Here is a 16,615-nt window from a genome sequence, read left to right on the forward strand (position 1 = left end):
AGTTTTTTTGCCAGGAAAATTGGGTGCGCGTGAGAATCGAGTAAGTACGGTATAGTCCGGCCATTTGCAGGTCTGCAGAGTATCAAAGTTGGGGTGCAGGGAAAAAAAAAATTTGTTTGACGACTAAAGTTGAGGGTGTGTTTATTATGTGAGTAAATACAGTAAGTGGGTACAGAGGGCTCTTCATCTAAAATATGATAATGGTCACAATGGTATATGAAGCTGACAGTGGCAGAGGCGTAAAAGTGCCGGGAGATACATGCCCTGCGAGTGAGTCCCCTGGAGCATACCAAGGCTGAATCCTCACTACCTCCTTCAGTACTGAGAGGATCTCAGGCTGGATTTCATGAGACACGAGTTTTAAAAATCCAATATCAGTGAGATAAGTTAACCAACAACTGTTTGTGAGCAGTGGCAGGCCCGCTAAAAATAGTGAAGCATGTAGAGGAATTCCTTCAGTGTAAAGAGCTTTGTACAAACTGTACACTCAACTAAAACATGAAGGGCTGACAGCCATCCTCCCACTTGTCGCATACCAATGGTTGTGGTGGTGGTAATATTTGTGTGTTATTGGTGCAAGGGAGCTGGTGGCCAAAGAGCACCAAAAACTTTCTATAGTAGAGTTCTCTAAAATATTTATGATGTGTGTGTGATATGCAAAAAATTGGTTAGTCTGTGGGTGCACATCGCACGTGATATAAAACGTGATCATGATAGGTTATCATAACGTCATGCTGGCAAGGTAGGCTAAAAGACGTTTTGTTGAGAGCCTTGGCCTATCCGCTGAAAACAATGATGTATTTAAGGGGATTCCATGGCTAGACCTTCACGTAAATGGCATCCTCATGCAGCGTCCTATGCCCTACGTTTGGCTAAAATGTTGTGGAGAACTGACAGTCATTCAGAGCCCTTAATCTTGCCTCTGGTTTCTGTTTAACTCTTTCGTTACCGTGGGAAATTGACCAATTTGGAGGGGTCTAAGAAAACATTTTTTCTGTGCTATACATATTGGTTAGGCACACACTGCAGTGACATAAAATGCAGATGATTCCACGCGCTTTCCAACGACACCAGTTTTAATAATGTTTTCATAAATAATGATTGCGAAAAAAATTATGAAATTCAAAATTTTTGTCCAGGCGTTGGAGAAAATAAAAAATAGGAAGCTGTGTATAATAAACCACCAGTAGCAGAAAAAATTTAGAATATACATTTCGTAGGTAAGCATTTTATAAACCTGTCCTAGAAAAAAAATTGAGTTGCGCAGCACAATTTGTCAGATATAAAAGAAAATGTTAGCACGCGTGGTGCCCGTGTCTTGCGGTGAAGCCCAACCTCTATTTCAATTTTTGCTATTTTGGATGGTTCTCTGGAAGAAATCTGGTGGTTTGACATCATTATAGGCCCCAATTAGCCTCCACGTGATGTAAAAATACCTTGTCAATGATTATGACCAGCACAATATTGAAGGCAAGCAAGTGATAATAGAAATCCGCTTGGAGTTGAAAACCAAACTGTGTGTTGGATGTTTGTTGATATTCTGATCATCATTTATCAGTCAACACTTTAATTTGCAGATTATTATCATGTTCTGACTCGTTATGGCAGCCCTTCTTGCAGGAATAAAGTTCGATGCGCTAGAATCGTGCCCAGCAAGCTTTTACCAAGCCGCCGCCGGGCTGTGAAGCGAGTTCAGCACTACGAGCCTACTATATTGCAGCGCCACCTAACAATTTCGAAAAGAAACAAATACAAGGCTGTTGGAGACTTTGTCAGAACAGACAGTTCTACTAAGCAGCGACACTAGACTTCCGGAAATACCCTCGTATGAAACCGAAACTGGCCGGTGAACAGCTGGCGGTGTTCAAGGCCAATTGGAAGCATTCTCCTCGTCTGAACTGATATCCGCCGACTCGGTGTTATCTTTCGACTTTCAGCGGAAGCTGTTATTGCAGAAGTAAGCTGTGGGTAAAGTGGAAGCACGAGCGGCATGCTTGTTTCAAGGAACAGTAGAGGGCAACGGAGGCGCCATGGCAAATGAGCTTGTAGTTGGGTAACTGCGTAGTAGCGCCAAATATGAATTTCGCAATGCAAAAACGAAACCGAAACTGTTGGAAACTGGCTGAAAATGTCAGGCGCACTTGCTAGACATGCAGGGGACCAGCAGAAATAAGTTTTGGCAGAGTAAAGCGACCCTTTCTCCGAACCAAAGATCACTAGTGAATAGTTGGTGTCATGTTACCTCTCAACGCTATCGGATTACAAAGCTGATAACATTATTTGGTACTTGAATTGCCAGGAGTCTTTTGATAAAAAAATAATTACGGTAATGCAGCCTAACCACGAGCGGTACACTTTTTTTGTCAAGTGCAGCAGCCACACCCCCTTCCTCAAAAACACACGCACCTCAGCTCGCAAAAAACGCCGTCAAAAATCTCAATATAGCTGGTGTGGGAAAATTCAAACTGATTCTAAAAGTACAGTGCCTAGACAGCCACTGGCCACATTAGGTGTACGAGAACCGACTACAACATGTCAAAATAGGCAATATAAATCATCGATCACCGGTGATCGATTTGAATGGGCGCGGTAAAGAAAGAGTTAAAAATGGTGGAGATTTGTTATGTACACATACAGAGACATTTGTCTCACTGAAACCACCCATCCCATCACATTTTGTTATAAAAGAACTGACACTAGTCGGCAGGAAGAACTGTGACAGACTTTGCTTCCTGAGTAGAGGCGTGCTTTGTGGTGTTGCAATAAAAATGACAGACACCGACCAAAAGAAACTATTAAAACTTGAAGGAACCTCCTTCACACGTGAAGGGTTCACGAGCCCGAACCCACCCGACGAAGTAATGCCGACGCAAATGAAAACAAATCACCAATTTATTCTGGGAAAACAAAGATGAAAGGCAGAAGAAAAATAACTTTGAAACCAGTACTACGCGTGTGCAGCAACGTACAGTAAGGGAGCGCGTAAAGCGCGCATGGTAACCATTGTGGCCAACAAAGCGTTGCTTGTCCAGAAAGTCATGGCATGGTGCTGCTCACTCATAATGGTGTCTTCCATGCCTTGGGCCTCAGTTTGGTGATGAGCGCCCACCGTGGATGCTGGTTGCTCCTCACTGTCCAGGTGTCGTGGTTGAGCTCGCTGCCCCCCATCGCTCTCTTTTGCTGCCCGCAGCCACACTTCCTCTCGCACGTCCCCACGTATGCCCCCCCATCTGATCACACGAGAGCCGCTTTTATGCACCACTAGGTCTGTTTGCGTATGTTTAGGGTTCCATAATGTGACGTGCACTTCACCCCCATTTTCACTGCGCGCGCACTAACCATGGTCACCCGCACGAGTGGGGCAAGGGCTCACGTGCCCACAAACTTTAAAAAACAACATTCAAGGGACATCTTGGCTTCACTACAGAAGCCTTGTTCACTATCGGAACCAACACGACTCTTGAGTGTTGTTTTTTAAGGTTTTATAAGTTTGTTTCAACCCGACTGAACAGGTTTCCGCCGAGCCCTCAACTTCGTACTTTGTGATGACAGCCCTGTTGGCTGATACGCAACCGCAACGCAGCAGTGGCCTGTCCCAGAGCACAACGTCGTACATTCCGGCCAAAGACACAGCGGGTGCCCACCTGCAGTGCCTCCCGTGCCAGGCGGCCGACGCTGAGGAAGAACTGCGGCTTGAGCCGGAAGTCCAGCAGGTCCCCCGAGCGGCTGCAGACCGGCACAGTGGTCGGGTGTGGCAGGCGGCCTCGGTGGGCGCCCCGATGCCGCAGCCACTCGCGGATGGCCTCCCGGGCCTCGAACCGGGACAGGCCCTGCACACGGCAAGAGGGCAAGGTGTTTTTCGTCACACGGCTGCACACGGCCAGTCCAGCAAGGACAACAGGCACTTCGGGTTCTGGAGTTGAAAAAAAAAAAAAAAGGGCACCTCTGAGAGACTACATGAGCACCCCTGGCATTTCATATGCACTACGTTGATGTGATTAAGCCCTTACTGCCAACAGCTTCGCAGAAAGTCTTAATGATGATATTGATTTCAGATGATACGAATATTTATCGTTCGCCAGAATCAAAATTTCACTGTCCATAAAGGGCCTATTTTTGCAGACCTACAGACAAGACTAAGAGGGGTCTACAAATTTTCAAAACTTTTGAATACCAAAGCAAATAACAGAAAATTCAATTAAGCTTTGTATCGACTAGCACTATCAGAAAATTTCAAAAATAATTTCGAAGAGTTTCCTAGTTGGAGAACATGCACCACAGATCACGGTGCATGTTCTGGCCAAGTCTGCATGCTTTGGCTCAGTCTGCCCCGCTGCTTCTTTTCTCCCATCCTGACAATGTGGTATCGGTGAAGCTTCACTGGTCAACACTCTCAAGATAAGAAAGCCCAGCTGTGTACAGGCTCAGTCCAATGCCCAGGTTTTCTAAAGTTGGTCTTTTAATTTCCCCTTTTTTCTTTCTATGCACACGGGACAGAAAAAAAATTACAAACTTGGCTAGCTTCGCACTCCTTAGACACCGAGATAAAGTTTTCCCAACAACGAGGCTGCACTCCCAAAGCTCCCATTTTCTTCGACCTTTGTTGTTTGTGGTCTTGTGCAGTAAATCTTCCGCCTCACATGTGTGGAGAGCCATTTAAAGTGGCCTGCCATGGTCAGCCATTACGCTGTACCCAAGCTGTATCTTGTGCTCGCTTTCTGCCTGAAACACGAGGTCACTGCGTTGTACTGCAACAGTTGTCGTGCTTATTCGTTATAACTGGGGCTGTTATAAGAGCGCTCGACTGTATTTACATTGGATGACAGTTTGAATAAATCGTAATTGGTACATATACAGGGTGTCCCAGCTATCCTGCACGAAGAATTTAAAAAAGAGCAACAGAATTACTCGAAGAAAACCTAGTGCATAATGTTTCCAATATAGTCGCGTAGTAGGCAGTAATTTTCCCTTAACGAGATTAATTAATTAATTGTGATAAATTATCTAACTCAAGAAGTACTGTGCTAATTATTGAAGTGTCAATGAGGCCCTTGTAGGTACCCACGAAAGGCATATAACGGCAATATTTTCAGCGAAGAACTAATTGCATACTCATTTATTCTGACTGATAAAGAAACCCCCCGAAATATAAAAAATACCGCGTGACGGCACCCCCACCAAGCAAGTAGCAGCTCTGAAAAGGGCACAAACTTCCTTTCTTAAAATAGAGACTGCAAGCATTAGGGCCAGCCTTGCAGCATTCACGGAACAAATGCACAAAGCAGACCAAACACCCAACATCAGCACTGAAGCACCGCCTAGTGTGAAACGGAAGAGGCCATACACAGCTCCAACTAACTCCCCACCTAGCTCAAACTACAAACGGAACACTCCCCCTCCCCACACACACACATGCTGCACTACAGTATAGCCCACTTATAGCTAACCCCATTTTAACGAAATCCTGGCTACACTGAACAAATCTCCATTTCCTGTTGCCATTTGTATACTTGCAATGCAATTTCAGTCCACTATTCATAAAAAATTTTGAGGGGCCAGCACAGATATAACGAATAAAACTCTGTTAAAATGCACCAAACTTTCTGCAAAATGACTGTTAAAAGTTGGAAAGAGCTAAAATGAACAGAAAGTAAAACAGAGCTGCTGACTCACAGTGCGCAGACTGCACCTCTTGCGAGCAGAGAAAAGCGCACCAGTTGCCTTGTTAACTGCAGAAAATTGGGATGCTTGACTGCAAGACACGCTCAGAGCGTTGCTCCATGGGTAACGCTGCCGATCAATCATAGCATTCAGCGCTGGTTCCAGGTCTGCTTGCCACTCTTAAAAGATGTGTACAACTGCAGAACGGATCTGATAATGAAACTGTGCATGTACTTTTTATTTCTGTGCAAACATGTTAAGACTGTTACTATTGGGAGCGCACTAGAGTTGGGTAAAGACGGTACAACATCAATGGGTAGCTAGCCCTTTTATAATTATTTTTATTTGTCTTCCTTTCAGTGTGTTGAACCAAAAAAAATACCAGTTCAGTTACGGTTTGGGTTCGGGAAATTTATTAAATGCAGAGCATTTCTTTAACTCACATGTAGCGTCCGCCGTCCGTCCGCAACAGCTCAGCGCGCAGGTGAGCCCTCTCCCCCACTCCTCCTCTCCCGCATCACGCTACCCTCCTCGCTCTCAACAACAGGTCCGCACCCCTCCCCCTACACTATATAAAAAAAAATAATACATAGTTATCAGCGCCTGGTTTCGATCCCACGACCCTGTGGGCGGAACACGAGGTACATGGTGCTCTTCCCACTGCGCCACAAAAGCGACACAGAATCAAAGGGTACGAACGCGCCTTATATCCTTGACTCATTCAAACTACGTCAAGAAGCTGCTGATACACGGCAGCAGTTGCATCGATCTCGTCTTCACCAGTTGCTGCAACGGACGACCACTGCTTAAAGACCCCTTAACAGTACACTTTAGCGACCACGAAGCCGTCGTTCTCAGCGTCCAATACAACGACAACAGCAACAAATAAATAAATAACGACTTACAACAACCTACTCTTTGCCTTCACTTCTTGCGTCACAAAAGAAAAAAAAGAAAAATTGGGCCCATCTCTCCCTGAGGGGGGACTCGAGTCGCAAAATCACGAAAGTAATAATTAATATATGAAAGAAATAATAATAATTAATAGTAATAAGCAATAATAGTTAACACATTCACTACCCCCCCACCACCACCCCCCAAACACTAACGTTAACGCAATACACCCACCCCCTACGCGACGCATTTACTCGAGTCCCCCCTCGTGGGGAGATGGGCCCAATTTTTTTGGTTCCAATTCAGTTCCGGTTCAACTAAATCACAAACGAACCGGTTTGTGAACCGGTTCAGTGAGTTAAAAATTTACCGAAGTGTGAAAAAAAGTTTGTAGCTTAAACTGACTATAAAAACTCCATACAATTTTGATACATTCAAAATACAGCTTTTTCCTTCTAAATGTTGTGCAATTTTAAAGAAAACAGTAAGCAATAAGGCCAGACACTAAAGAAAGCAGATAGACCAGCTACTTTCCTACCTAACCTTTACGTTGTCTTAGGAACCACGCTTGAAGCAACCACCAAGGCTGTCTGTGGAATATACTTTCTTCTGCTTCCTTTTTTTGTTGAAATCGCAATATCCTCTCTGGAATTTCCCATCACTCTGAATGTTAAACTCCTAGAGAAGGCCTGCATACTAGCGAGTCCCCTCGGCACATTTTAAATAGACGCACTGAAACACCAGCGGTGTTTTTTTCTCTCAAGAGTTGTAGCATAAAATAAATCCTACAGCTGCCACCTAAACGCTACCCGTGAATTCCATTGTTAGCCAAATGGGATACTTTGTTAGCAGTCACCTTCTCGAGGGTGTGAGCCAAAATCTTGTTAAAAGTGAGTTTAAGTTAACGCTCAGTCACTGTATATTGCTCTGATCACTGGAATGCATTTTGAGATAGCTGCTATTACAGATGTGTGTGTCACCATCAGGAGTGCAACAGCCAAAATTAGATTTGGAGCAATTTTAGGAGCAAAAAAAATCTTGGTTTTGGAGCAGGAAAAACTAAATTTGGAGCAGTTTAAGCAAAAAAATATCTTCATTTTGGAGCACTAAATCCCAAATTTTGAGCAGCTGAATACAAAAGACGTGCAAACGATTTAAAGTCGGCTCAGACATGCTTTAGCGTTAGTGGACAAGGTCCTTCAATTGTGATCAAAAAATTCTGCCGAAATCCAACAAAATCCGCATAACGAGTTCATCAAGATCATGCAACGAAAGAAAAAAAAGCAAAAGAGAATGGTATAAAAGCTGTCAATGATACTTTTATTTGTACTTTAAAGTACATGCCCTTATAAATAACCAGCCCAGCCTAAACTAAATGTATAACAAATAGCTCTTCCACCTGAGCAGCATCTGGCTACACTAGATACAACAAGAAAAAAACTGCTTTTCAATACATCCAGAAGCTATCAGAAGATACATGACAATAGTTGGTGACAGCTTCACTCTGCAGCGACATTTTCAACATCAAAGGAATTTTGTGTTCATCCGCAACCAATGGTGGCTCGCAAAAGTTTGTGTGATGCCTGCGCAGGGCCGTAGCCAGAAATTTTTTTCAGGGAGGGTTATGGATTTTGGGAAGGGGGTAGTTTTGCTGAAAGCAACAGTAAGTATTGCTTACGTGCTGCCTGGAAAAGATTTCGGGAGGGGTTCGAACACCCAAACCCCCCTCTTTGGGTACGGCCCTGCACCTGCAACGTACGTTTGAGAGGAGAACTACTCCCAATAAGGCTGCGCTCGCTTGCCGACCGCTGCGCTGCGTCGTCCAGCGTCAACGAGGTTGCCGAGAACCAAAAGCTCTGCATGTAATTTTTGTTATGATTGTGCTGTAGTGCATCAAGGAGCCGCTTATCGTCGTCTGTCCCATGTGTGTCTTGCCGCGTCGTGGTTTGTACGTGAGGAAGCAAACTCCGGACAACAGACTCTGGTAGGGCCAAAGGGCTGTTAATGCTGCCCGTGCTCAAGGCAGCCGGGACTGTGGGCACCTGAATCTTCAAAACCCCACCGATCTCTTGGCCGTGCAGTAGGCGTTTATTCTAGCTCTCTTTCTGACTAGTGGCATAGATGCAGATGCATGGGACAATGTCTACCTTCACTACCACCTATTTTCCTGCACGTGTGCCTTTGTTTGCACCGGGAGTTCCATTCTGGCAAGCACTAGCAGGCTGTACAAAGAGCTACTTGAGTCGCTCTAGGGCTTCAGCCAGCGCAATGCCCCTGCTGTGGAAATGGTGTCCATAGCTACGTTACTCATGCATGCACCACATCTTTATGGGAAGGAAATGAATATGACATTGATTTTGAATGCAATGATCAAGCCCTTTGTACGAGGGCCGAACTGTTATAGAAGGACAGAAGAAAAATACCAAGCCAGTTTCCAAGCCCCAAGTTACTAGACAAGGTTTTTTACCACTCACGGTAAATGAGTCGTAGCCCTCGATAACGTTGCCCTCGTCACCAAAGCATTCCACAACGGGCAAGCCGTGTGCCTTGGCGAGTGCATAGTCCACTTTGCTGTAGCCAGGGGTCACCTTCATCACACCTGGAACCAACAGCAGTGGGCACTGTGTCAAGCGTGCCACAGCACTTTGTATTGCTCTCTCGAGCATCGTCGTGGGAAAAGGCTGCCACTGAGGCGTTAGAGCCATTTTGGGGGCAGCGCAAACAATGCTGCAGAAGTCAAAAGTTTCAACCTTGATGCCTTGACAGTTTTACACTGAACTACACAAAACTCTGAACCTTTTGGGACTATCATGAAAGAGTTGCCCATGAAGGTAAGGGCACAGAATGCACGCACAGCCCTTGCACGGAACTCAGTCTTTGTGTATGCAACATTTGAAGTGCTATGCACAGGTAGGGACCCAAACATTTGATACCTAACAGAAGAGAAAAAGAAAAAAGTCATGCACAAATAAGGACTCAAGTTTACCACAGGCCCTTGTTGTTATTGCATGAGGAGTAGATGAGGCATATACGCAAAAACTTTCATTCGTTGATCCACTGACAGCGGTATCAGGACAGAAAATGACAGAGCGTGTGCAGAAAAGCTGACCACTGAGCTGGCAGCAGTATTTCCTGAAGCGATGCTGCGTTCGCACCACTGCCAACCTAATGGTGGCTCGCCCACCTCGTTCCACCTGACACCCATCACTCCTTGTATGCATGGTAAAAGGGAGAGTGCAGAGAGTGCAGGGCCAAGCAGGTGGCAAACCAGGATCAAAAGGGAATGAGGGCGACAAAATTCAAACACTGGTGGAGAACAAAGGGAGCGACGGTGGCCAATGCCGATGGTAAAGCAAGCGCACCTGACCAATGAAGACGGTTAGAAGGCAAAGTAGAGTTCGCACGGTGCGCAAGGGGCGTGCAAGAAACGCCAAAGCAAGGCATGCACACCGGGCTGGGCTTAAAATTCTTGAGGAGTAGGAAATTCCCGAGGAAGAGGGAATAGGGGCTAACGCATTCTAAGCATCTGCGAATCCATCTTGCCCCAACTTTTTTGTCGCCTTCATATTTTATCACCTCAGCCTCAAATTTTCTGCAACGATTTTTCACACCCCAGAACCAAATTGCTGGAAGGACACCTTGTTGCCCCTTCCAATCAGAAAGCGCACGCTCTACTGACATTGCAGAGTAACAAGTCTCCACTCCACGGAACAGAGCTTAAATTTCAGCCACTGCACCCCACACTGCATTTCTTTGCTATTTCCATAGACATCACTGCACACAAGATGGCATGACTGCCTGGCTTGATGTGTTTCACCAGCTTACGACTTAACAAGGGCATTGAAAAAGACGGACGTCCCAGCGTTTCCTTGCTTACATGCCCTGCTGCACGGCACAGCCTATTCAACATTTCCCACAGAAGCTTGTTACTCAAAACAACGGGTTGCACAGCCAGGTTAATCAGTCACACACACCCCTTCCAGCTACATCATAGATTGGTGATATGATCTCAGATCAAATATGCTGACCCCCCCACACTGAATGGTCCACTGCCAGTTGAAGAATGGGATGGCATGCGACCACTTGGACTTCTTCAGCAGAACTCCATGAGGCGCTTTTTTTCTAAATAAGTCAAATTCACCTGAACCGAATTGCAGAAACAAGCAAAAATTTGTGACCCGGCTTAAGTACAACGCTGAAAAAGTTATTATACGATATGCTCTACATGCCAACTAGGGGAAGCTAGCTTTTAAAGCATTGCATTTGGGCCTGTTAACAAAATTTCCACTTTTTTCTGCAATTCTCTTCAGGTTGATTTGCCTCTTTTTGAAAAAAAGCTCCTCATATGTCGTGATAGCTTGGACTGCCTCAGAGCTGTAACCTATAGCTCAGAGCTTTAGGAGGCATTCCCATGACGTCATCCAGTAGGAGTGCTCCCATCGATCACAACCGCTGCCATTTGTTTGGACTAGAGCAGCGAGGTGGCCACATCTCTTTCCCCTTCCGTGCGAATCTTGTCTCTGTCACTCATTAGTGTGTTCCAGCAACATACAGTGTAGACAGCTCATAATGTATGTTGCAGAAGCTGCACTATAAGCGGTACTGCACTATAAACAAAATATGCGTGAATACAGCCACATCGCAAGCTACCTTTCAATCATTCTGTCTTTATCATCACTCAAGCAAAGGTACGGTCCATATTTCGTCTTTTTTTTTTTCTCGCATCAGATGCTACTGCAAGTCTTACAAACCACAAACGCCGCTATTAACTTACACTCTGTGTTTATGTCTTGAGAGATCTGTGTTTCGAACAGATGCCACAGAGAGGAAGAAACCCAGCTTATGCTGGCGAGAACAATATGAACACAAGCCAGATTTTTTTTTTTTTCATCCACTTCTGTTCGCAATGCCGAAGACAGTATCTTATCTACAAGCACAATGAGTTCCAAGCACAAGGTCATAGAGTTTCCTACAATAACTAGAGAGGAATCTGGAGCAGTAATTGTCTGCCGTGATGAACGTGATGAGTAGTAGTGGATTCGGATGGGCGCTCGATGGCTTCGCAGAAGGTACTATGGATTAGATCATGCATCCAGTTTTGTCTATGTTGCGGTGTTACATGAACACCTTTACCTATGCAGGGTGTCAGGAAGAAGCGTTCAAAAATACGTTTCTCCTTGATCTGAATGTCGCACGCAGGCTGTTACCACACTGAATGGAAATGTTCTATAACTAAAGCTGCGAATTTGGTGAAATACCAAATCATTGCTGGTATGGCAAGCACGAAAACACAAATCACGGGGCTGTATGTGGCAAACTCACTTGTGAGTTAGAAGTTGTGGCACCGCTCCAATGTATTTTTGAAGCTGACGAAGACAACAAACTGCTTGGGACAGCCACACTTTTCGTACGAATGTTGGCTCCTACGGCGTGGATCAGCCAGACTGGCGGCCATTAGGAACGCAGCTTGATGAATGTCACTAACTCAGGCCAAGATAACTTCCCCAAAAGCAAACAGCTCCTTTCTTTTTCAGAAGCATGAAACCTTTTCTTAATAATAAAACCTATAAGCGCCAAAACTTTTATAAATAGTTTCTAAAGAAGTATGCATCCCGCTGTAGTTGGCGGCAAATGGAAAACGCACTCAGCAAACCTCCGTAACTCCACGTCTGCTTTTTATCTAAACGTACCGTTTTACTTTGTAAGCCACCAGTTTTTAACGACTGAACTTGTGCGTGATGTAATTTGTAAAAAACAAACCGCACAGTAACGTTTTCTGGTAGAAAAACTCAATATGCGCAGCCGCACCCACATTTCCACCCTACACAATCCGCTTCCACTACTACCTATCGTTCCCATTGAAGCATAAGTGCCGTCTCCGAGTTCGTGTTGACACTAGCATCAGATTCCTCGCTAGTTATTAATGTATGAAACTCTATGGTACAGGTAGCGGAAGCCTCAGGCGTAGCGGCTTGGCTCGCTATCTCCAGATGTTCGAAAAGAAAAAGGGTGTTTGCTTATCTGTACAAGGTTCTAATCGCAACAACACTGCGTTCCCAGGGGGTGGGGGTGTTTGCTATCTTTAGTGGTGTGCTGAGAGCAAGGGCAGTTGTGGTCATCACGCGAATGCAAACGAAACAAGCGAACTAAAAGGTGCCTATTTTCATTTTCTGGTCGTGTTAAAGTTAGAGGAGAGATGGGAGTGTGGGCTGAGTCGGATGGCTGAATCGATCTTTTTTCTTTCCTTTTTTGTGACCCTAAAACGATGCCCCAGCTGCAGCAGTCGATCAGTGGACCCACCAAAAAACTGCACTTAAACTGTATTGTAAGCAGTACACTCGCGCATTGAGTTCTATGGGAGGACTACCGGTGGTTAGGAAAACCCACAATATATCCGGTCCTGAACTGTAAGCGGTTCCATTATAAATGGCCTAAACTGTATTTTATCACTATGGTGACTACATCATTCCGGCTGCGCCTACGCGCATATTTGCGCTAGCTGAGGGAACCAGAAAAGTAGCGCACTATGGGTAAAAGTACATGCGGCTCTGGTGTTTTTCACTTGCTGGACTTTCGATAATGAAATGTTACGCAATGTCAGCCTTCTTTCTGCAGTCGACCTTCCTGACATCAAAGACGGCATTGTTACTGCTGCAAGAGCTGTGCGACCCGTGTGGAATTCAAGGCCTACAATCTACGGAGGCTCATTGACTAAACAGCGGTTGGGTACAAGAACTCCGTGTCATTCTCGTCGGAAAGGTAAGTGAAGGCATGTGGCTGCCATTGCTTGTGCGGCTGTGTCTAAAAGTTTGGTCGTGCCAAGGATTGGGAGCCTGAAGGTACGTCAAACGACAGCACCACTAGCTGAGATGGCTGCATATGGCTGGCTCGATTGTAGAGTTGCACCGGTTTCAGGATATGAAGGGCACAAGTGTGATTCCCATCCTGGGTTTTATTTTTATTTATATTTTTTGTCTTGGCATTTCAATGATCACGTTGCTGATATTTAGCATGGAGATTTCAATGATTATTATTATTAGGTTAGCCTAGCCTAGCTCGGGCTACGTTGAGCTGTGCGTCAGATGCAAAGCAGCGAATACGTACTGGTTCAGATTGGCATCCACTGATGCCCGAAGCAAGTTCAGACTGCCGGTTCAAATATGACTGGCAAGAATTTAGACACAGCATCATTTGGTCCACATCGCCTTTTAGTGTCAATTACCGTATTTACTCGCGTAATCCTCGCACTCGCGTAATCCTCGCACCCCTAATGTGAGCCACCAAAACTTGGATTTTTTGGTTCCTCGCATAATCCTCGCACCCCCAACTTTGCAGCGGCGAAAGTTGCCTGCTCGCGAAACCCGCATGGTGCACGCGCTCTCCAACGCGCGCCCTCCCCCGCCGCCTCTCCGTTCGGCGGAGAGCGCTGTGTATCCAAGGCCATCCAGGCGCCCCAACAACCTGCATGGCTACTCCCTAACAGGTGCCCTAACACGCTACTCACACTGTCCTTGAGCCGGTTTCGCGCATGTTTCGCGTGCATGCAACTAGACGGTGTTCGCGCAGCCCGCTGTCGTGTCGTCGTGTCGCCGTCGTGCTCCCGTCTTTGAGCGGCAGCAGTCAGGGAGTCTCTCACGTCAGTGGTGGATAGCTCGCTGCCATTTTGAGAACTATTTGATCTCTTTGTTTTGTGCTTGGTGCCGCTTCGCCATGGGGAAGAACACCAGCTACACTGTCGCTTTCAAATTAAAAGCGAAAGAGTACGCGATCGAACACGGCAACCGTGCCGCAGGCAGGCACTTCTACGTCACCAAATTCAAAGTTCAGCGTGCGTTCCTGGAGTAGGGCACGCACATATGACGACGAGATAGGGCGTGCGCCAGAAAGCAAAGGCGGCAATTTCATGATCGTTGATCGACGGGAGACTGTTTACGTTGTAAATAATAAAATAAAAAGAAATAGCTGCTGTTGGCAACACTGAGCTTACATATACAAAAAACGATCGCTACATTTAGCGGGATTGGCATAAGGCAAATTGGCAACACTGTGCACCGGATTTTGTTTTTCCCCCGCATAATTCTCGCACCCCTAACTTTGCATTGACTTTTACGAAAAAAAAAGTGTGAGGATTATGCGAGTAAATACGGTAGCTTTCAAGACCAGATGTTTCATGAACACAGGGATATGAATGCTAGCTGCGCGTAGCGTTCATCCACAGCGAGCTGGTTGCGATCGCTGGATGGCTGGTGTACGACAGGCATTCGGAACCAGTTATTTTAATGAATCTGACATTGAGGCATTACAGTTATATTAGGGATTTACGGCTATGGTTCAACAGGGTGCGTAACATTTTTTTTAATGTGACTGCTTTGATCTTTGCACAGGTCCATCATGTGCAACCCTTCAGTGAGAAGAATCTTCACTACTCATTAAGATGGAGAAGTATTATCTACCCATTGCAACTGCAAGAAAGGGAACCATGCTACCTGAAACAAAGTGCTTTTGCTTTCAGAAAACTGGAATCACTCGGTGACAGATCCAACTCTTTAGCCGATAAGGCGGAGCAACTCCACTCGTCTCCACAGTGGAGGCTCCTGTATCTTCTTGTGCTGACTTCGATCTACTCTTGGTACCGCAAATAAACCAAGTTTGCAAATCAGTTTGGTCACCAGCACCCCTTTTTGAGTGGTTGTTACAATCGTAAGCAGCACAGGGCATGATCTCGCTTCCAAAGCTTGCTAAAGAAAACAAGCTGGAACTGCAAAACCGATGCCGTGCAAGCACGCCGCGAGTGTCACGGTTGAATTAGAAATGATCAAGAGTTCAGTGAAAAACAAATAAGTCATCACTGTTGCTTCAAGGCGGACGGACACGTGGAACACAACAAAAAATCACAAAATTGTGGGTACCCATGGGCACTGCTAGAGATTCTAGTCTAACAATATGGTGACGGAGCCATGTCGGTGCAGCTGCCACCTGGGAGACTGGGCTCAGTGAACACCTCCTATATAGCCCACAGCCAGGCTGTATCAGAACCCCGAGACAGTGCCTCGCTATCGCAGGTGTGTCCTTCAACATCTTGAGGTAACGCAAACTCAACACAGACACAGCTGGAGGAAAAAAGTAGACAGCACTGTGATCTGTCGACTTCCGTCTTCCTGCTGTGTCCGGGTCGAGTTTGCACTGCTTCAAAATGTTCAAGAACCGCTACCAACAAGCTCAGTTGTCGATTCTTCTACAGCCGTGTCCTCCTTGTCCCAGAATAAGACACACAGGTGGCCTCTCAAAATGCCAGGTCCAGCCCCAAAAAAGTCCGTGCCCCAGTATGCACCACCCCAGAGGATGGGAGAATCGGGTCCTCACCGGTTCCAAAGCCCCTGTCTACCCGAGTGTCGGCCACGATGGGTAGCTCCCGACCTACAACGATGGGGTGCCTCGCCCGGCGGCCAACAAGGTGCGAGTGACGAAGGTCTTCTGGGTGAACAGCCAGGGCCGTGTCACCAAGCATCGTTTCCAGCCGGGTGGTGGCCACCTCCACCTCTGGGGCAATGGACAGCAAGAAGGGGAGCCATTAGTAGCGCATATTACAACTTTAGTTCGTATGTAGTATTAAAATTTTAGAATGTTTTTAATTTTTAAACTTGCAGTTAGTATTACAATGAAGTGAGGGAAAACAGCAATAAATATAAAAAACAAAACAGGACAGTCTGTCCCTATGACAGCAACATTGCCTGAAATCATGCTCCACCTCCAATTTTTTTATATGGTGGAACCCCAATATTACGACTTCCAAAGAACCACGCGAAAGCGTCATATGACTGGGGTAAATGCCACCCTAGTAGGTGGGCTAACGTGACAGGAGGGCTAAGGACTTTTTTAAATTACTATATTTAGCGGGTCATCACGTAATTTGCGAATCCCTAACTGAAATATCAAGTGTCTAAAAAAAAACACCTAATTTGCACCCCCTACTCCCCCGTGGTGTCTGCGCTAGCCTGCCAGCCCTGCGCCTCACGTGACATAAGCTGCAAGATGCAAATACAGCCGAGCAATACAAGAG

The 16,615-nt window shown here is 45.9% G+C and overlaps 1 protein-coding gene across 1 annotated transcript in view; it reads right to left on the reverse strand.

Annotated features, from left to right (window-relative positions):
* Positions 1-16,615, reverse strand: part of LOC144175090 (valine--tRNA ligase, mitochondrial-like) — a 234,542-nt gene that overhangs the window by 163,950 nt on the left and 53,977 nt on the right. The window contains exons 9-11 of the mRNA XM_077704154.1: positions 15,919-16,095; positions 9,030-9,154; positions 3,645-3,830 (exon numbers count right to left, since the gene is read on the reverse strand). Coding sequence (XP_077560280.1) covers positions 3,645-3,830; positions 9,030-9,154; positions 15,919-16,095 — 488 coding nt within the window. The remainder of the gene's footprint in view (positions 1-3,644; positions 3,831-9,029; positions 9,155-15,918; positions 16,096-16,615) is intronic.

This window comes from Haemaphysalis longicornis, unplaced genomic scaffold (genome assembly GCF_048455015.1).
Source record: "Haemaphysalis longicornis isolate Haplotype H1 unplaced genomic scaffold, Haemaphysalis longicornis Haplotype H1 scaffold_1, whole genome shotgun sequence".
In the NCBI taxonomy this organism is placed as follows: domain Eukaryota; kingdom Metazoa; phylum Arthropoda; class Arachnida; order Ixodida; family Ixodidae; genus Haemaphysalis; species Haemaphysalis longicornis.